This window comes from Zosterops lateralis, assembly GCF_965231275.1.
Source record: "Zosterops lateralis genome assembly, chromosome: 11".
NCBI classification, from domain to species: Eukaryota; Metazoa; Chordata; class Aves; order Passeriformes; family Zosteropidae; genus Zosterops; species Zosterops lateralis.
The window spans coordinates 10,985,005-11,007,276 of NC_139771.1; the positions used below are offsets into that span (position 1 = coordinate 10,985,005).

At 41.3% G+C, this 22,272-nt stretch overlaps 1 protein-coding gene across 8 annotated transcripts in view; it reads left to right on the plus strand.

Moving 5' to 3' along the window:
- Positions 1 to 203: 203 nt before the first annotated feature.
- The window catches only part of CHCHD6 (coiled-coil-helix-coiled-coil-helix domain containing 6), a 109,600-nt gene continuing 87,531 nt past the window's right edge, over positions 204 to 22,272 (plus strand). For 6 of the 8 annotated variants that reach the window (XR_014590892.1, XR_014590893.1, XR_014590894.1 and 3 more), the window contains exons 1-4: positions 204 to 347; positions 2,055 to 2,184; positions 3,084 to 3,138; positions 4,377 to 4,503. Coding sequence is in view for 2 of the 8 variants with exons in the window: in XM_083869392.1 (XP_083725518.1) it covers positions 258 to 347; positions 2,055 to 2,184; positions 3,084 to 3,138; positions 4,377 to 4,503 (402 nt within the window). In the remaining 6 variants the exon portion in view is untranslated. Of the gene's footprint in view, positions 348 to 480; positions 568 to 1,802; positions 1,944 to 2,054; positions 2,185 to 3,083; positions 3,139 to 4,376; positions 4,504 to 22,272 lie in introns of those variants that run through there. The other 2 variants (XR_014590896.1, XR_014590897.1) reach the window with 2 other exon arrangements.

Sequence of the window (22,272 nt, forward strand, 5' to 3'; positions counted from 1 at the left end):
AGCGGGACTCTCCGCGCTCCCGGAGATGCGTTAGCGCCTTGAGCGGCCCCGGCGCCGGGCGGGCCTCCCGCTCCGGGCACTGACTACAATCCCCAGCGTGCACCGCGCCCGGCCGCTAGCACCGCGCCGCGCTATTGGCCACTTCGCGGCCGCCGCCAATGGTGAGCGGGTATGTTGGCAGGCGCTGCCAGGGCAGACGCGCTGCCGGTAGCCGGTGCGGGAGAGGGGCGCGGCGAGCACAGGCGACCCCGGCCGGCATGGGCGGCAGCGAGAGCAGCCACGGCGGCAGGAAGGTGTCCTTCGGCCTGGATGAACGGGAGCAAGTCCGGGTGCTGCAGGGCATCAGGGTGAGGCGGCCCGGGAGTGCCGTGGGGCCGGGTGATGAAGGCGGGGAGGCTGCGAGGGCCGGGGGCCGAGGGAGGTGGGCTGGGGAAGTGTCTGGCCGGGAGCTCAGGGGACTGGAAGGGTGCAGGGCTGGAAGGGACGAGTGGGGGAAACAGTGAGGAGGAGGGGAGGGGACCTGGAAGGCTGAAGGAATTGGGGGTTAGAGAAGCGATGGGGCGACTGGTGAGTAGTGCCAAGGAGGGCTGGGGGCCTGGGCATGGCTGTTGTCGAGTGGGGACACACCAGCTCTTCGCTTTCACTTCCAAATTCTGTTCTCAACCCTCTTCCCCTCCTCGCTGCTTAATGACCTGGTTTTGCCGCTGCCTTTGCGCTTTGCGAGCAGTTTGATGCTAACGGCGCCGAGGGCATCCAAGGGGAGACAGCTCTGCCCTTGCTCACGGTGCCAAGAGCCCGGGCAGAGCACCGCGGTGAGAACAGGCACAGGGGAGAGAAGGGCGTGTGGAAACAGGGAGCTGTTCCTGGGAGGGACAGTGGGAAACTGCTTCTTGACCTTCGGTCGGAAATTGATAAGTATGTGCTGTGGAAACAAGCCCTAGAGAGTGGTGCTAGCATTAAGGAATATTTTTTTCCCCTGTTAATTTTTTTTTTGTTTTGTTTTGTTCTGTCTATAAAAGGTTAGTGTGTTTGTTTTTTTTTTTTTTCTTTTTATTACTACCATCATTTTCATTGCTCTTGCTTCTTGATACTTTAATGTGATTTCCCCCTAAAATTTGCCAGAAATGGACTTGCAGAGTATGTTTTGCTGTGGCTACTTATTTTTCATCCCATTTCGACTAATTATTTGACAAAAGCTAGCTAAGATTGTGCCTATCTCCTTGTTAAAGTGTTTGATGGAGGTAAAATTGTCTTTGCCCAATTTCTCTTTACAGGACACAGACAAGGACTTGTGTCTTTAAAATCAGGAATTGGGCATGATAAGAATGTGAAATTAAGGTATTAGGAATGCTGTTAGGTTGGGTAGTAGTGGTATAACTGAAAGTATGTCTTCTACTGTGGCAAGTCTAGGTGGGGGAACACCTCATTTTGTTTTGCTCTGCAGCCTCTGACCTTGGCAGGAGAAAGGGATCAATTTTTACAGTGCTGTGAGAGGCCTTTTGGACTGAATTGTCAGAAAACTTCTGGTTAACTCTTCTTTTTCATTGGTTTGAACCCAAGGCAGAGAGTGAAAATGGAGTTGAGATTGCAAAAATGTTTGCAGCCCTATATGAGTGGGAGGTCTGTGTGGCTGTTCTCTGTCATATGACTTGCAGCACGTCTGCCACGCTGAGCTGGGTTAGCAAGCATGGAGCAAGAAGAGGAAAGATGGACTTAAAACCTGCTTAATTCCTTTCCTTCCACTTCTAGTAAATTTGTCCCTATACAAAGGGTTTATAGGTGCTCTCTACCTTTGTTGGTGTTTATGGGAGATGGTCTAGTGAAGTTTTTATGGTCAGGTAGTAGATTGGAGGTTCTGCACTTACTGATAGGGCATGGGTTTTAAAAATGTGAAGTCAACATACAAGTGCTGACCGCCTGGATTGGAGGGACATTGCAGTGAGGTAACTGCAATGCTTCTGTTGTTTTGTGGGAACTAACAAACTGGGAAGTTCACAGTGAAATATGCACCAGAAACTGACTTGGCTAATGTCTTCCCTGGTTCTCTGTTTCAGCTCACTGAAGATTTAGTGAACCGAATGAAAGAATCTTCTCAGAGTAGAAGGGACAACCAGAGATCTCCCCGTGCAGCCAATGGCACAGCTCCATCTTCACTGGCTGCAGGGTGCAGACCCAGACCTACAGGTACTGTCGGGATGGTGCTGCTGCTGCATGTTACAGAGGATGTTGGTATTTTTCAGTGCTGCCTCTTTGGTTAGCCTGTATCACTCTGTGAACATTTCTAGCATTTCAGATGAACCTGCAATAAATAAAGCAGAAATATTTCGCCATTCATTTCTGGCAAGCTGCCTTTTTGTCTGCTTTACATACACAGGGTATATATTATGCATGGGTGAGGGGAGTTCTGCTTTTTATTCTTTGGAAAGAAGCTCATAGGGAAGGATAACCTGTCTAAGCACAGCTGGCTAAGTGGATGATGGAAACTTGGTTTCTGAACTTGTCTTTTTTTACAGGTCAGAAAACTATTTGATTTCTATTGGTTCTTGAAACAGGCTTTGTTGAGACATATCAGCAGTGTGGATTTGTTTGACACATCCAGACTAAAATGAAGTTAGGGAACTAGGCCTTTGTTTCTAGGGATTTGTTTGCTGTCAGCCTATGTCTTTCCTGAATGTAGATTTAGCTTTATGGATGGTCTGAACTCCATCCAATAAGTTCATCTTCACTTGCGGAATCCCTTGTAAGTACAAGAGAAGGAGGTCAAGAGGAGACTTACTGGAAATAGAGAAAGGAAATGGAAAGTAGGTCTACAACCATGTTCATGTTTCAGTATATATAAGGGTTTGAGGAGTTAATACCCTCATGTAGAAGTTTTCTGTAGCGTGGTTTATTCAGTGTGCCTGATTGACAATGATGTTAGTGTCTCTGTTTCATAAATTCAAACTCTATCCATCAAACTTAAATTTTCCTGACTTTTTTTCTCTTGATGAATAATAATATGAAATTCTCCTAAAATATTTTATGATGTGATGTAGACATTTGTAATACTATTAGTTGTCACAGGTTTCTCTTCTCCTTTCTAGGAATTCAGCCACCAAAGGCAAGTGACTCTGCTGCAGAGCATGAACTTTACCGGAGGTGAGGTGAAGCTCTTGAAAAATACAAGAGTTTAGTTCATTTGGGAATATATCTTTGTATGCATATGTCTGTGTTTTACTTCAGTCTGAGCATAGTGAGTGTGTGTTTGACAGTAGCTGAACAGGAGCCCAGGTGGCCAAGGCCAGTGGCATCCTGGCTGTATCAGCAGTAGTGTGGCCAGCAGGCCCAGGGCAGTGACTGTCCCCCTGTACTGGGCACTGTTGAGGCCACAGCTCAAATCCTGGGTTCAGTTTTGGGCCTCTCACCACACAAAAGACATTGAGATGCTGGAGTGTGTCCAGAGAAGGGCAACAGAGCTGGGGAAGGGGCTGGAGCACAAGTGTCCTTGGGAGTAGCTGGGGGTGTTTAGCCTGGAGAAAAGGAGGCTCGGGGGGGTGGGGGGAGGCTTATGCCTCTGCAAGACCTGAAAGGAAGATATAGCCAGGTGGGGGTCAGTCTCTTCTCCCAGGTAACAAGTGACAAGACAAGAGGAAATGGCCTCAAGTTGTGCCAGGGGAGGTTTAGGTTGCATATGAGGGAAAATTTCTTCACGGAAAGGGTGGTCAGGCATTGGAACAGACTGCCCAGGGAAGTGGTGGAATCAACCTTCCTGGAAGCATTCAAAAGACTTGTGGATGTGGCACTTGGGGACATGGTTTAGTGCTGAACGTGGTGGTGTTGGGTTAATGGTTGAACTTGATCTTTTCCAACATTAATAATCCTGTGATTCTATTCTATGATTATCTTTTAATGCCTAAGAATCCCCTTTGAAGCCTTTTTCAGTTCAGGGTTGCTTCTCTTAGTTCTGTTGCTGCATGCATTTTGTGATTTTTCTTTCCTGTGTAAGAGCCAAAGAGCAGCTGACTCCTTTTATTGTTCTATGTCCCTTGATCTTTTCCAAAGCAGTGTCTATTTGTCTGGCTAACTGCTTCCTATTTTCACTGTTTTCAGGTGATAATTAAGGACTTAATAGAGCTAAATATAACTGAAAAGTATAAGCTTGTGTGGTGCTATGCTTGCTGTTGTTGCCAGACTTGTACCTCACCGGAATTGCAGGTCATATTTAAAGTTTGTAGGGCTTTTGAATTCCTGATGATAATGGAATTGTGAGCAGATTTTGTGTCAAATAGATTCTGGATCTCTGTTTTGGTTCTAAGCAGGGGTACTCCATGACAAGTCATGACCCCGTTGCCAGAAGTCTGCTGATGACTTTCTCTCTGCTTTTGATGCTCACACAGGTATGAGCAAGAGCAGGCACTGGTCCAAGAGGAGTTGCTCCGCCTGGCTAAAAGAGAAAGGGAAGCAGCCTGTGAGGCCAGGGAAAGGTACAGCATTATTGAGGAGAGGCAGAGAGCAGCCCAGCTGGTAAGTAACAACCCTCCCGCTATGTTTCCAGCCTGGACAGGCTAAAATGGCTCTATTTGAGGGGATTCATTTAATGCCACTTGTGTGATGAACTTAGAAACTTGGATTTAGGCTGAAACACTCCTCACCTGACATCACTTAACATTTGGCTCACAGTGCAGCTGCAAGCTCCACTAGCAGCATGTTACTCTGTGCTGCCAAGGCATGAACAATGGCTGTGCTGGGGAAGCTTTACCAGTGGCAGGGAGTATGATGTGTATGCATGTGGCCCTTGTCTAGCTACAGAAAACTGTTTTGAACTCTCAAGTGTGTGAAATAAATGTTTCAATATATACAGGATCACATTCTGCTGACCCGATGTATCCTGAGACTTTGCACTGTTTTTTTCTAGGGTATAATTGTGCATGTACACAAATTAATAAAAAGTAATAATGTCTTCCTTTGTTTGAGTCTTGTGTAGATCTGGTAACAGAAGAACTGTTATAAAACAGTCAATTATTGTAACCTTTTGAAGAAGGTCTAGGATTGATTTTTAGAGGAGCATAAACTCTTTAAACTCTTTTTTGGACACACCTCTGACTGCCAAACCAATTAGTTCTTGCCCAGCAGGCAGACTTAATTTTGGGGACTTCTTGCTGCAGTTTTTGCCATCAGTCAGGTACCTTGGGGTTGTTAAGATGACCCATTGGGTTGCTGTTACACCAGTGCTGAGAAGAGCAGGGCTGGAGACAGAAGTACAGTGAGATGAGGCTAAGTAGAGCAAAAGGTTTCTATCAATCACTACAGTACACTGGGATTGTCATTGGGGTTTAAATTCATGTGATACTATTTTATATTATTTTCTTTTACATACTGCCATTCCTGTGGCAATGGTGTATTGCCAGGTAGGGCCATGCTTGCCACAGTGAGATCGAGCTGCCCATTCATTTAGACTGTGCTGTTAAAAAAATAAAATTTTATTGAGAGAACTAGACCAAGAAAATTCTCCTTGCCTGGTGCATACTCAGAGAATGGTTTAGGGAAAGGACAGACTGGAGTATGGATCGTCTTTATTGTGGTTCTTTTGTGCTGCTGATCTGTAGCTTAAACAGTGTGTGCTTGATTTAAATGAAGAATCCTGTGAGGTTTGGGGGTTTTTTTTCTATATGTTGAATGCTACCAGGTCTGGCTTACCTAGGCAAAATGTGAAGCATTTAGAGATTATAATATATAGATATTTTTGAGGACTGAATAAATAAAATTTATGTAAGAATGGTGATAGTGGTTCAAAGAAAAGGTCTTTATAGCTGTAGTCCATCTCTGTCAGTGATCCCTAGCAGCTGCTTAATGGGAGAGCATGAGAACAGAGCAGATATATAACAGTATTTCCTACCTATACCCTTGCAAATTCTGACGTTCTAAGACAGAGGCTTTGAAGCAAGAGGTTGTATTTTCACTTTGGTGGTTAACAGTCTTTAAGGAAATTCTCTTCTGTGAATTGGTCTGTTTGTGGGTTTGGACCCAACTGTACTTTGTCTCCATGATCAAATTTGTATATGATTGGATTGGTAGGTATCTGAGATTGCTCTCCTAGATAGGTAGAGTTTGTGAATGGCTGCTGTGTCACAGGAAACTTCCTCTTGCCAGGTTGTATCCTGACCATGGGGTGTTGGATTGTTGCTGACATTCAGAGCAGTGTTGTCTGAGGCAGGTGGCTGTTGCTCCTCTGCAAAGGACATCTGAGTCAGCAGGTGTATTAACTCTCTTTTCACTAGCAAGAGAATATTCTCTTTATAAATGCAATTAACTGGCTTTTGTAAGAGCAAGGAGAAGAAGTTGGTGGATTTGTTTTCCAGTCTAAAGATGTAACTTTGCTCAAAGTAGAGCCCTGCCCTCCTGCAGTGGCAGGTGGAGTGTAATCCTGAAGAAATGTGACCAGCAGAGTCATGCAATATTTGTGAAATGCAAGGAGGACACCTCTAAAATGAATTGGGTCCTGACTGCTCACATACAAAAGCTGTTCTATTATCTGAATTAGCTTTTAATCCTGTAGTGTTGCATACACAGCTATTATGTGCTTGATGCTCTGTGAAAATCTGATTTGGGTCCCCTTTTGGTAAATAGTGGCCATGGTGTGTTAGAGCAGAATGTGGTGCAAGAATGGGAAACTGTTACATTTCATTGCTCTTTAACTATCTCTTGATCAGCCATAAATTTAGGATCCTTACAAAATGGAATAGTCTAGCTGTCCTTGAAAAGATGAGAGAAGAGCTATTGTTTTTCAGCTTCTAGATATCTTCCTAAACAGGAACTGTTTTGGCCAGACTTAAATTATTGGGATCCCTATCAGACTTGCTTTATCTCAGCTACAGTTTCCTTTTGGGCATTATTGTATTGACTCAATCCTACTCAAACCATGTTTGTCCTTTGTCTTCTAGTATTATTCTCCTTTATTATGAATAGAGCTTGATATTTTCTTTGCTCTTCTGTTTTTTTAGCCCCAGCAAATGGGAAAAAATCTGGATATGAGCTGCTCACTCATGTCTTGTGTCAATCTTCTCTTTCAGGTAGAAGATAGTTGAGGAACTCAAGGTACCTAGTGGTAACCCAAGTGCAGAGAAATACAATGGAAATTATCTGCTTACATTTATAAGGGAGAGACTTCCAGGGTTGTTTTTGTTGTTGATGTGACCTGTTAGGGAAATGAGATTAAAGATGGGGCAACTCCCATGAAAGAAATAACAAGTGAATAATTTGCTTCTTAAGCAGCACTTAATTTGGTAAAGATTGAAAACCATATAATTAGAAAGTTTTATTCATTTTTTTAGTAGTTGCTTTTAGATCTTGAGCTGCCCTATGCCCTTAACATATCAAAAGTTCAGTGATTAGTATCTCTCTCTTGTACTGTTGTCTGCAGCAGAGCTGGAACATTGTCGTGTAACCATCCCTCTTGTATAAATCCAAGTACTATAGCTGTATTTTGAAGTGATTTCATTGTGATTGTGCTGAACATTGCTTGTCATTTAATCTGTTCTTTATGGCTTTCACTCACTGACTTTTATTATTGGAAATATTGCTATAAGCACTTCAGTGTTATTATATAGTGCACAGAAAGAGAGGGTGGACTAGAATTAACCTTTGGTATGGAACTTGCTGTCAGCTTCTGGGGCCAGTTACTTGATTGTTTATGGGGCAGGGTGCAGATTTAAACTTATTGTTATTTTATTGTGGTTTGTGTGTTTTATTTTGCCAATGTTTTCTCCTCAAAGTGTACTGGTTTCAAGACGGATTTAGAGTTAAGTACCTGGGTCCAGTTCTGCATTTTTGTCTTGATCTTTCTTTTTCCTTTAATGACTTTGAAGAAGGTACTTAGCTTCTAAATACCTTAGGTTTTGAGTAAAACTCCTTACGGCTTTAGTTTAAGAAGCAAAACAGGTCTGTAAGTAATAGTGCAGCATTCACTTTCCTCTTTGGATGAATATGGCTTTTTGATTAACCCTGGCGACTGGCTCAAATAGAAGTAGTCTGCTAAGCTGCTGTAGAAGAATTCTCCCCAATTTGTATTAGAGATAAAATGTTTCGTTTGTGCAGCACTGCAGGATCATGGTGCTGAGTAGACTTTTTGAATAATTTAATGCTGTGGATACTTACAACACAACAAGGATTTGATGTACCGTACTTCAGAGCAAGGCCTAGGGTGTTAACTAATGCTAGTGCTGTGCCTTAAGTCTCATGTGAAATACTCAAGAATTAACACAGCTATCTTTAAATCCATTTCTATTTCTAGCATGAGGAACTTGCAGAGTTGTCAGTCAAGTTATTTAATTGCTTGACTATGTTGTGAATAGTCTCACCGTTCCCCTATGCGAGAAGTCACTCCTTTTTCATTCCCAGTTCATCAAAATGTCTTCTCAATTATTTTGGGTTTCTTTTTTTTTTTTTCCTTCCCCTTTTTTTTCCTACCAATAAAGAAAACTTTGCAAACAAACTGCTCATTTTCCTCCTTTTTGCTTTTGTAATCTCTGAAGGTTGAGCAGCATGTTCAGCATGTGCATTGTGAGCCTCTTGGAGCCAGTGACTCTACCTGATGGTTTTCACTGAAACTTTTAAGACAAATCAATGTGGAATGGGAATGGATAAAAGCAGGAGTGTGTGGGGGGGAATAAACGCGATTAAGTGAAGACATCTCATTACTACTCTAGAAAGGGAGGATTATAACTTATAAAATAGGAGGATCTCATTTAGAGGCCATGTGCACTTGTGTTATCAGGACAGAGGGAGAGCAAATAGAATAAATTAAATTAATACTTTGAAAAGAAGCATTACCCGGATTTGAGCATTGAACTAATATGATTTGTGCAAAGCCCTAAAGTTCTTATCTCTCCGTTTAATATCCCAAAGATAATGGCTTTGTCAGAGTTATTGACCAAAAGTCGTCATTGTCTTCCTTCTCACTTTAAAAGGATGAGTTCAGAAATGGGGTGATGGTAGGACAGACTCTGCACTATGACCAGCTGTTTCAGGCAAGACTGGTGGGCACTGATTGCTGCATGAAAACAGACTGGGCAGAGAATTCATAATTGCTGGAAAGTTTATCCAGCTGTCCATGTTGGGTGGCTTGCTATTCCCAGTGGTTCTGTTCGTGCTTTCTCACTGGCTTGCTGGATGCCAGCCTTTGCTTTTGGGTGGTTCCAGCATTGGACTGTTGCGACTAGCATGGCTCAAATGGGCATGAAAGGAAATACAAGGATATTGGTTTGTTTCAGGTTTCTCCAGTAGCTGATTATAGTAGGTCATAGGCTGTTGAATTCTTTCAGATGATTTCTTGTCCGGATATAATCTCTTTGTTTTTCAGATCCTCTCATCTCCTCTTCTTGATTCAGGAAAGATGGGATGAAGGAAAAATGCATGACTGGGAATGCCTTTGGTCAAGCAGTGGGTTTTGATAATGGTATCACCTTGTGAATGTGGCATTCTGAACTCTTGGGCTTTGCTGTGGACTTTGGACACTTTGGACATACTTTGGACACTTTCACCCTTGATTTAGTGTATATTGGGCTATTGATATTTTAACTGCTGTGTTTTCTTCTCCATTTCAAAGAATGTGGAAGTAAAACTGCTGAAAATTGCTGAAAACAGCATAAACAGCCAGTGCATAGATTGGTGCAATGGAGGAGAATTTTGGTGTTAGGGAGTGATCAGGTACTTTCTTTTTTCCTTTGTAGGGGTGGAGGAATGATCCAATCAGCCCATTTGTAGAAAGTTTCCTTTATATTTCTCCTAATCGATGAAACTTTAAATGGATCTTTTGGGTTTTTTTGCTGTGAATTGCGCGCTTTTGTTGATCGGTGTCAGCTGTAGATGCAGCTGAGCTGGTACTGAAGATTGTTTTAGAAACTCAGTTGAACATGATTTAGTTTGTTAAGGCTTTAATTTACTTTGTGATAAGCTGGGGATCAGCTTCATCCTGGCTGATTAGCCATAGGTAAGCATTCCTAGATTAACTGGGGTTTTGTTGTGCATAATCTCCTACCATTGTGACAAGCTGTAGTGACAGGATGAGGCCCAGCAGTAGCATGGTGTTTGTTGGAACTGTGACAGCATGCAGCCATCAGTGAAGTGACACTGCTGGTTTTGAGGTCAGGTCTCTATTGTCAAAACTTGTATTTTTTTTCCCTTCCCTTTTTATTTGAGTTGATGTAATGAAAGGTATTGATTGTGTCTGTGAGCTTTGCATTACGGTTTGGAAACTGCTTGGTTTGTTTGGTCCTGTTGGCCCTACAGCTAAAACATAGCACACTGAGCTGAACCATAGCACACTGAGCTGAACCATCCCCTTTCTAAAGTTGTAAACCTGTGTGTAGAAAATAGGTTGGTTCTGGGAGGCAACATGGCTAACACATGAGGTTTGGTATTCCCTTGCTTTTTTATTTTCTGTAAACACTTCTTGACTGAAGTTCTTTACGGGTGAGGCAAGAAACATTGATGAAATCTGAAAGTACGGAGGCTTGTTTTAAATAATAGTGGAAAATGAAGAAAAACCCATTCAGTTTGATTTTCATTGATATTGCAGTTGTTAGTAACATGTATCTATGTGTGTTTATGAAAGATACCTTTATTTTTAGATAATTTTTTAATGTTTTCTTTAGTTATTAGAATCTTCCTTCCTACAGTGTGGGTGGCAGCATCTGTGGGGGCAGCACCTCCTCACGAACATGGTTTGCTGTGGTCTGGCTCTTTGCAAAGCATTCACTGGCTGTATGTCAACACCCAGACCTGCCCTCAGTGCCTGCAGAACCAGGTAGGATCCTAACTGTGTTAGCAAGAGTGGCAGTGTCTTGGGCTGGAAGTTGCAATGCAGTTGTTTTTGAATGCTCTCACTAAATAACAGGTAATTCTTTCACTAATTCAATAAAGCTGCCTTTTAAATATGTTGATACAAATGGAAAGATGTATTTTTAGGTTTGAGACTCAATGATTTATTACCAAATGTTGCAAACTATTGACGGGGATTTAAATAGCTTTAGTCCTTGTGCCTTGTGTCCCTCTTATTCTTGCTGTGTGAGCTTGAGACACTCTTCCAGATTTTCTTCTGAAGAGAATGTATGAGTATGTGGAGACTTTAAAATTAGTGCTCTATTATTCTATGGTCTCAGGCCAGCACATCCCTACTTTTCCCTACAGTTAGGCTCCTCTTTGTCTGCTACCCTCTACTATAAAAGTGAGTATATTTTTTCAGTGAAGGAATTACTTTGTGAAACCATCAAAACATTAAACATTTAAAGGATCCCTATAGAAAATAATCTTGAAGTGTCAAATGATGGACTTGGGAAAGTTTGCATTAAATTTAAGCTTGGCATGGTGAGGATTTATCTACATATCTTCTACCTCCAGCAAGCTAATAACTTCTGTTCTCTGGAGCATCAGTGAGGTCTATATTTAACTAAAGCAATTTTGGAGAACATGCACTACAATAATGGCAGAAAGTGAAAACTCAGCCAATGTGAAAGAGAACCTCCTCTTCTCTTGAGAGAAGAAGAAGGTGTTACCTGGCTAAGGGTAAGATTCTGCTTATGTACTGCTTATTTTCCTGCTACTGCTGCTCTGTCAGACATAGCATTTTTTTAACAGCTTCCAATTTCTGCAGCTAGTCTTTTATCTCCTGACTGAAGGTTAATTTGTGTTTGGAGAGTTTTTGCAGATTTCAGCAGCTGATGGTTGTTTGAACTTCTCATTTTTGTAGTCTCTTGAGGGAAGAGACCTTATCACAAGGTTGGCCTTTTTTAAAATCCAACAGCTGCAACAAATTGAAGTTGTCTGTGGTGCTGCCTACTTCCCTGGTCTCACTTTCAACTTTCCATGCCCATATTTCACACTTTTTTGTTTGTCTACCAAGTTTATATACTCCACAGAAGCTTCTTCAAGATTAATTTGTTCTGATTTAGGGTTACTGTAAAGCCATTTCATCATTTAAGAAGTAAAAGATAAGATTAGCCTTCATTTTCCCCTATGTATAACTACAAAATACTCAATTCATAAATAGGAGAATACTATGTTGATATTTTTCTGTGACTGGTCAAGCAAAACTAGTACTGAGTCTTCTTATTCCACTGTCAGACTACTGTGGAGTAGTAGAATTCTGCTCTGATTTACAGCTTATTGAGGGGGGGATAAACAGCACAAGACAGGCCCAAAGGCCATTCTGTATCTTAACATGTATCTTATCCTCTTCGACGTGCTGTGGTGTCCCAGTTGGAATCACTACATTCCACCCTTTCATCCGCATACAATTTGCCTTTCTCAAGCATAGGTAAGTTACAGATTAAATTAGCAAACTGTTCAACTAATAGGAATGTTCCTGATGGGCTGAAATGTGTCTGCGTGATAGCACCTGTCAGTGCACAGCACAACTGGCATGGGTATTCCAGTGGGCTCCAATGCACCAGCTGCTCCTGGTAACACATGGGCTTCTCAAGCTGCAAGGGCCAGGCCCAACAAAGCAGGTGTGTCCTGGTCAAGATCATGTTTCCTCAAAAACAGTGTCTTCCACAAGTCTCAGTACAAAATGGCTTTGTTGGATGATACTAGTAGGTTCAAACTGAGTCTAAATGGTGTGGTCTGAGTAACCAAAATAAACAGCGATATTACTTTTTATTTCTCACCTTAAAGACCAGTTAAATTGAGCTGATACAAAGACTAAGTTTCACCGATGTATTTTCTGGTTTGTTTTTTCCCTCTGCTACAGCTGGTCATTCTCAAACCTGCCCCAATTTGCTGATGTTTATTTTAATTCTTGCTTGCTTTCTTCTTTCTCTCTCCATCTTTTTACTTTCCCAAAGCTGCAGGATGGTTTGCTCCTGCTGCCTCCCCTCGAAGCTGGTGTTATCAGGCACGTGTGCAGTGGGTGAGATTGCAAATGCCGCTGTTCTCGGGGATTCTGAGCATCAGACAATGTTTTACACGGCGTCCCATTCTCTAGCTGGCTGGTTGGACATGATGTTGGTACCTTATCTTCACGCTGACACACACTGGACATTAATAGAAATACATTGCTGAGGCACATGTGTGGAATTTCAAGCAGCCTTTCTAGCTGTGCTTTAGATAGTCTATTGTGTGCTTAACCTCTTGGAAGAGGTTTTGATGAGAAAGGCATGATGTTAACTCTTGGGTGGCTGGGTGGACTCTGAGTTCCTTATTATAGTCAGCACAATATCCTCCTAATTGAACGCAGCTTATCTGTTTTGGAGTTTCAGCAGGTTTAAACCTATATTTCTATGACCAGTATTCCTCCTTCCTAATGCAGATTTTTAGGGAAGAAATAGATGTGTTTTGCACATGAGGATGAGGTGGGAAATGTGTTGCTGCAGAGGGAACTGAGTTGCCAGCACTCTTATGCAGCTTTGTGTAAAGTCTGTCCCTGTATTATTTTTGGCTCTCTGATTACTGTACATCAACTAAAAAAATGACCTGGATGCAGCTGCTTCTATTTGCCAGGAATTCTTTCTGCTTTTGGAGCACATCAGAATTTTTATTGTTTCCTTTGTACTTTATCTGTATACTTTCTCTGCTTGTTTGCTATGACCATCTGCAATTATCTATATTATTTATGAGTGCTGAGTAAAAAAAGATGGAAGGTAGCTTCTTAAAAGGGACTGTACTAAGGGAAAGGAAATGAGCTGATGACTTTGATTTTTTAGACAATGAAAATGGAACACCTGCAAGCTTGTGAGGAAGGGAAGGAATTAGAGTTAGCTGTATTTCTTTTTCCCATCTGTGCATTACATAAGGGGTTTAGAGCCCTTTTAGCCTTGAAGACTTTGTGATAATGGGCAAACTTGAAGGATGATACAGTAGGAATCGAGTAAAAATTGATCAAACAGATGAGCAGGACTATGTATAATTACCGTCCAAAAGAAAAAAAGCTTTTAAAAAGTTTAATATTTACTTGAATAGAACATAAGACTAAGGATACATTTGTTAAATAACCAGTGCTCTTCCAATTAGGGCTGAGAACTTGCCATTTACATTCACTGCATCTTCAGCCATGGAAAAAGTGGTTCACTGTCTGGTAGATGATTTCAAGCTGCTTTATTTTTTCAAAGATACAGGTTCATACCTCTTCTTTTCTCTCCATTCTCTGAGCAGAATGGATTTGTACCTTGGTTTGTCTTGCTGTAGCTGTAATTGGCACTGTCAAGCTGAGACTCTGGCTGCCCCCCACCCTGGCTTCCAAACTTCCAATACACAAAAGGTTCCTTACAAAAGCTCAGCTGAAGACCTGAGTAATCACTCATTTTTGTATTTTCATATAATATTCTCTCCTAGTTTAACAGCTAAATGTGGAAAAAGGGATATTGGAAATAAAGATAAGTTAAAAAATGTCAAACCAAAACAACCAAACCCTCAAAAACAACAAACCACACAAAGCAGCACCCTGAAAAAAACCCAAAATCAGAAAAACTCCCCCCAAAGCAGCAACAATAATAACTATATCAGCTGAAAATAAGTTTGCATGTTTTTTAAACCCTTTTCCCTAATTTTTCAGCACAAAATAAATTTGTTTCAAGTACAAAACTTGAAAAAGCATGAGAGGTTTAAACTGCAAAGCCAGCTACAATTTTAAAGATAATGAACATCAGTCCAGCCTATAGTTTTCTGTCATTTAAAAAAGTTGTCTCCCTAGCTGCTGTGCTGTTTCCTGTTCAAGGCTCAGCATTTTGCAATGTAATTTTTTTAAAGCTTTGTGTTATTGAAGGTTATCACAGAGTTCTGTTAAAAACCTGCTTCCCTGTGATTTCCCGTTAAACAGTGATCTGTAAAAAGAGGTGGTTCCATGGACAAGTAAGATTTTGATACCGTTCTTTTCCTGGGAATAGAAGTGGGATGCATCAATATGCTTTTCCATCTGATGGCTGTTCAGAAGCTGCCTACCAGGTCACTGCCTTTGTTCCAAATTGTGCTGAATGTCTAAATGCAGCCTTGAAGCTATTGCCAACCACTTCCATTTTCTTTTTTTTTTTTTTAAGACTAGTTTAGAAGTAGTCCATCAAATTTCATGCATCTGGTATAAAAATAAGAGTTTTCATTCTAATTAATTAGTGTGGAGTGTCAGTTTGTGCCCAGATTAAGTGGGGACCATTACCTGTGCTTATGCTTCAGTGTCATCCTGCCGTAGTAAGCTTTTTTTTCTGAGTTTAATAAGGAATTTGGTGAGGTACCTGGAGGGAGAGGAGTACTAATGGTCTTAGCTGCCATTCTCTTGTGTGGGTGGGACTAATGTGGTTGATAAATACTTCCCTGCCTCAGGCCTTGCAAGTGCAGGCTGCTCCCTTAGGAAAAAAAGTAGCTCAAGGTGTACCATGGGTGTTTTCAGGTGTGATTGAACAGACAGAAGAGATTTTCTCCAGCACAGAGGAATTTTAATCCCACTTAATTTCAGTTATTTTATTGTGAAGTATCTTGGTGAGCAGGTAATGGTAGATAATAGGTTTTTCTGACCACATGCACACGCAAGCTTAGGAAAATTTTACCTTGTTTGCATATCTGTTTAGAAGTTACATGTGCTTTTTGTGCAGGAAATGAGTCTTACTGGACATTCTAGAACTGTAGCAGAAGTTCACGTGTTTATAAGAAGGAGTAACAAACTTTTGTGTAGTCATACTAATTTTCTCTGGTTGCTTGTTGCCCAGCAGATGTTGCTGTTGAGCTTGGTTAGGCCTCATTGTGCAGGTCATCGAGTCATCTGCCTATTATTAGAGCTATGATGCAGAGTGATTGGGAGCTAAGTTTCCTCCTTGAAAATTCATGTCATCTACTGCTAAGTCAATTCACTGTCCAGAAGCTTAAAGTACATCTTGTGCAGGCATGTGTGTAAATAAATAAATGAAATTAGAATGTCTTTTTTGACCCATGCATTATGTTTTTCACTTCATTACTGACTCTGAATTCTTATGAAACTTTCTGCTTTCATTGCCAAAACAGTTTTGATAGCTTGATTATTATAATTATTTTTGAGGGAGAGTGTTTTTTGGCTTTTCAAGTGAGCCTTTAAGATGTGGTGGTGGCAAAGATTGATAAACAATCCATAAACAGCATATCCTCATCAATATCCCTTTAAATGTAAGATCTGGGAAAATATTATCACCTGCCTCATGCAGAATTTGGGAGATGAATTACATTTCTTATTTGGGATCAAACCCACTGCTCAGTCCAGCAGCTACTCTGTGTATTGATCTTGCAACAACAAGCACATCAGTGCTCTGGCTTCACAGTTCTTTGGGATGTGATTCGTTGTAATACCCTTATTTTGGAACTAAAATATGTTTAATGTGGATCTCAGTTGTCTGCCAGCAATGATGCCTTCGTCGAGTTCATACAATTTTCCAGCAGTGTGGAGAGCACTTGGAAAGCAGCAGTGAGTATTTCCTGAAGGTGGCACTGAAGGGACACCCATGAAGTCTTCTTTCCAGAGGTGGAGTGGGAACTGCTGAGCCCTCAAATTGCTTGCATACCAATGAAATGTCTCAAAGTTTTTGCTTATTTGTTTTCATTCTGACTCTAGGCTCTTCAGGAGTTACCATAATATTTTTCAGGATGAGTTTGCACTAAATTTTTGAAGTTCTTTGCTTCCTACAGGAATTGTAGAATCACAGAATGGTTTAGACTGGAAAGGACCCTAAGGATTATCTAATTCCAACTGTCCTGCCATGGATAGGGTGTAATTCTCTCGATCAGGTTGCTCAGGGCCCCATCCAACCTGGCCTTGAACACTACCAAGGATGGGGCATCCATAGCTTCTCTAGACAGCAGTGTTTCATCACTCTTTGAGTAATGAATTTCTTCCTAACATCTACTCTAAACCTGCCCTCTTTCAGTTTAAAAACATTGCCCCTTGTCTGTCATCATTTGGAGTTGTGAGGCCCCTGTGTACTGACCTAATTTACAAACTGCTTCTGTCTTTTATTTTCTGACCGTGCTGCCTGGGATTCTCTTTCCTGCTTAATGTGCAGATCTAGAACTTGTGACATTGTTCGTGTTCAGGCTGCAGAAGGGAGGACAAGGTTATTGTGGAGACAGTGCAGGTTTTCACACAAATGATGTGGTATGTTCTCAGCCAGCTCTGATTTCTCTTTGTTCTTCAGCTCTCTAGTTGACTTCTAGTCAACTAGAGAGCTGAACTTCTAGTCTAGTATTTATTGGAGGGGTAGATAACAGCTGTTGAGAGCAAGTTAGGTTTTAGAAGTGATGGAAGAGAGTGGCAGATGCTGTCCTAATGACATCTCATGTTTGCTATCAAAACAGAGATTGCTGCCTCCATTCCTCAGATCCTCTTCAGGATTCCCTGATTTAACCTAAATGCTGGCCTTCTAATGAGATACTCACCAAAGCCTGCTATGTAAAATTTTTATTACATCCGTGTCTCTTCGGCTCTGACTGTCTGCAGTCAGACTGTGTAGACTGAGATGGCCACTAGTGAATAAAAATGGAGTTTCTCTCAGCAGAAGTTGGAAATGTATCTGCAGTGCTTTGTACAGGTAGTATTTCAGGTCTGTCTTCATTGATACAGTTTCTGACTGATTTGAGTAATTTGGAGCTTAAAAACATAAAGATGATCTAGCTGGCCTTGGCTGAAATGAATTACTGCTTTTAGCACAGAATCTTCATTTTAGAGAGGAGCCGGTTGTTGACTGAAATTCCTGCAGAGTCTTAGGCAGGAGATGTGTAACTTTTCATCTGTTTTCAAGAAGGAGAAACAAGTTATAAAAACCACTTAAAGGTTCGGTTAAGATTTATTCTGGCTGCATAACTGCCTCCCATAATAACGTTAATATGCATCATCCTGAAAACTCCTAATTGGCCCTGGTGCTGGCAGGGCTTTCAGACCCAGCAGAATCTCCAGTGTTCAGCATCTTTTAGGAAGGAATGTAGCCAGAGAAGCACAAAAGATGAAATGGCTGCCTTATAAATTCTGACTGACCTTGAGAGTCCTTGTTCTAACAAGCAGGAGGATGCTGTGGAAACCATCTAGATGAGACCCAGTGATTGGAGTTGTGTGTAGGTGGGCCATTGGTGAGGCAAGAGGAGAGGATGGGGAAAGGCCTCGTGGGTTTGGTGTGAAGAAATGGTTTCACTGTGGGCCCCATATCTCCGTATTCTGTTGTTTCTGTTGTTGGTCAGAGTCTTGTCTGTACTGACACTGATTCATTTTTTTTTTTTCACATGGGTGCTTGTGTGGTTGGGCTGTGGTTTGAACTAACCTATTTTGTCAGAACTGTTTTTTTTTTTTAGGAAGTTACCTCAGTCAGTTGTTCCTCTCTGCTTAGTGACTGCCTGATCCCTGTGTGGGTGCTCATCAGACAGATCAGAGCCTGACTGACTGGGAAGGTTGACATTTTCCTTAGCTTCTCCTCTGCTTTCCTTTTACCTGGCGTGGAGGTAGAGGCCTGCCAGGCTGTGCTGGGGTTGTGTGGTTTCTGTGAGTGATGAAGGACTGTCATTCTTGCTTTCCTGGGCTGTCAGTTGGATACCTTTTGCAGACCCTAAATTCCCTTTAAAACAAAGCATTTTGCATAGTTTATTTAATTCCATTAAGTAATTTCACTGCTAATGCATAATTATCTACAGCAGTGACACTCATCTATGCTTTAATTATCACAAAGCTGCACAACTCCCCCTCCCCCCTGTCACTTGTGCAGGGTGGTTTTGCAGAGATAAGTGTGTAATACATGACAGTGCTTTGGGTCTCACAATACTCAGACAGTTGCTGATTGCTAAATGTAGGCAATAGAAGAGACAAGGGTTTTGGTCTCAGTCTTCTATTAGTGGTTTTTATCTGCATGGAGTGAGAGACGTTGGAAAGGAAAAAGCTTATCAAAACTTCATAATACTGGCTTGAAGATAAAGATGTGAGCAAGTGCTGTTTGGAGGCATTAAGCTTACAGGTGTTGGGAAGATTTGGAAGCATAAGTATTTGTTTTTCTTTTGAAGAAATGCAAGAAATGAAGCATCAGTGATCCTGGGCTGCAGGCCAAGAACCCTGTTTGTGTTTAAGGAAGATTATTTGTATTTATCTTTTTTTTTTTTCTCCCCCTCCCTGCTTTGTTACTGACTCTTTTTGGTAAACACCCTCTCAGTGCAGAAGAGCCCAGTAAAAATTATTGATTCAGTCAGTCATTGTGAGGAAACAGAAGTTCAGGGTATTTACCCCTGAATTGGTAGAAGGTGCATACTTATGTGAAATACCTGCTGTTTCTTAACACCACACACTTGTTTGTTAAGGAGTGATTTTGTTAAAGGAGAGGACTAAGTCAGTCTGATCTGAGTAGAGGTTATGTGGGAAATATGATACTTGTGTCATTGAAAGGTAAAGGTCTGTTTGGGAATAAAGTGATCTATAGAAGATTCCTAAACCCTTGCAAAATGAAGGCAGAAAAAGCTGGGGGGGAGGGGCTTATAGTTGTACTTCTCTAATTTCACAAAGCTGAGGACTGGGTTGGGGACACTTCATTTAACTTGCAGTGATGTGCTGAGGTTTGTGGATGAAGAACACCTGGAGCCTGTGTCAAAAAGAGAGCAAATCTTGAGAGGGACCTGATAGAAATGAGGAGGCATGAGGAAGCAAAACCTATGTATTATCTTATAATAGATGGAAATGAGGCCATTTGTTGGTGTTATCTGCTGGCAGAGATGTTCTTCCAACTATCTTTGTTTGGAACTCTGGCCAAGACGTGCAGTATGTAATTGTGTTCCAGCCTTCTATCCTGACTGAATTCTTAGGATTGAAATTACATTTTTTCACGTACAAAAGCACTGAATTTTTTCCTTTGTATTGTTATGATGAAGGCATTTTTTTGTTGCTGACTGTAAGGAATGAGGAAGGAAGGACTGTACAGCTTGTGTTACAACATGCATTCTCAGTCTCCACTGCACCTGGCTGGCAGCCGTGGCACCTGTTTGAGCAAGATTCCTTTGGCCTAGAAGTATGTTAAATCTTTTCTTTAGCCCAAGGACACAGTGTTAAGTATGTCACTTGAAGACCTTGCAGCTTGCTAGGCTCTAAATCTTACCATCAATCTCATATTTGTTTTCTGTGGTACTTACCATTATAGTGGTTTATGTACTTCCCAGATAAGTACACTGGCATAATACGGTGGTCAGTTTGGCTTTCTTCCTCTCAGGAAGAGCTGTACTTCCTAAAGAGGTTATATACTCACCCCACAGTAATTTAGATTTGCACCTTTCTTTCTGAGAATCTGAACATGATTGACAAATTTCCAAATGTCTCTTCTCTAAATGCTGTTGGTTGAAATACCTTTCACATTAGGCAATGGGTGCTCACATAGAAAGAATTTAAAGTGATAGAACTGATACCCAGAACAGTTGTTGGGTTCTTGGTTTTGTTTACAACTTGCCTGAAAACCTTTCCATTGGAGCACAAAAGTAAATACTGACTTAGTGGCTTTTCTGACTCATCTGGTAAAATCCACTTGCCAGGTCTGATGTTTCCATCATCTACCTATGTTATCTGATTCTCTGGAGCTATGCTTTCACCTTTGCAACCCACTTTCCAAGTAAGACTGGGACTGAGCTGTCACTCTTTAAAAAATCAAATTATTTTATTCAGAGATACAGAGGAAAACAGGGAAATGAGGAGAGGTTCATGAATGGAGGTGATGGGGTTCCATTGCCTCACTCTTGGCTGATATGAATGAGATGAAATGTGGAAAAAGCTTTCCTTATCCACATGGCAAGGGAGTTTGATTAATCATTGTAAGAGGACTGCTGCAGTAAAGGGTGGGTGACTTATCCCAGTGGGATAAGTCCCAGTGGGGCTTATCCCAATATTGCCCCAATGGGGCAGGCAATGGAGAAAAAATAGTAACAAACTCCATAAGCCTGGGGTTGGAGTAAGAGGGAGAACGGCACTTCCTGGCTTTGTGTGCCTGTGATGCTTTTGCCTCCTGTGAGTTTGTTGGCAGGTGTGGAGAGAAAAGATCCCAGCCTGGTAAGTCAGCCACCAGTGTGGCTGATGATTAATTGCCCTTTTTAAATTGCAATTATATCAGTCACAGAACCTGTGAATATTAATTCTGGATTTGCTGCTTGAAAAAGTGAGTGCTGATGGGACGGGTCCATTTTACTGATGTCTCAAAAGTGGGATAGGTGCTGCAGCCAATAGTTATTACCGAAAAGAAAGGCTGCTGTGACTCTTAGCTTTGCACCTCTCTTACATCATCTTTTCCAGTGTTTCTGTTCCTTTCTTTAGAATCCTCTCAATGCTTACACTGGATTTTCCACACTGACAGTAGAAGGTGGCAAGCTGACACACAGAGTGAGTTAATCACTGCAAGCAATATGAGTTACCTGGGTTTGGTGGATGGCTTTGCACCGTTCCTGCTGCTTCCTGAATACCTTAGAGACTTCAGAATGAAATAGGGATTGCCCTTTTTGCTGCTCCAGCTCTTTCCCTTCATCTCATATGAGTGTAACCATTTGTTCCATTATACTTGGATCTTTTGAGATAATTTTCTGATTGTGCCCTGTTGGAAGGATATTAACAGGCAGGCATCAATAGACCATGACTATTTTCCTTTTGGTAATCTGCTTGAATACATGGATGATGAAATTCTTGGTTTCTTCTGTGGTTTGGGTCTCTCTTGTCAGTCTTGATCCTGTCTAGTATTTTCTGCATAAATCAGGACAAATTGTTGCATCTTGCTTTAGTTTTTTTGGAATAGTAGTTATCTCAAAAAGTCTTGTCATGTGTTGATATTCACTGAGATCTTTGAAGGTGAATAGTGTGGTGTGTTTTTAGTAAACAAAAATAAAGTCCCTCAGAAGTCTGATTTTTTTTATGCTTTTTTGTTTTTTAAAGATTTATCTTTCATTTAAACCTTTTCCAAGTTTTCAGTTATAAGTGACTTTAAATACCTAGTTATCTCATTGTTTGCTTGTGGGGTTGGTATATGCTGTGTTATCAAAATGACTAATGATTTGTAAGAAACAGAATTAGATGGTGGAAGTTGCACAAGTTATCTCCCTGTTTTTCTTCTTTTAGTTCTAGATTTTGTATAGTTTGTATAAGTTAGTTGTTTCCTGAAAAATTTTCAGAATGGAGGCATTAAAGATCTGAAAGTGTTGGGCATGTGAATGTCAACTAATTAATTTAGTTGATGACTGTAGTTACTGTCCTGCTGAATTAAAGGCACTATGTGATAACCCCTTCATATGCAAGAGATGTGACTTGCGAGCAACAGGAAGACTCTTGTAGTTCTGTGTCAGACTGCAAAT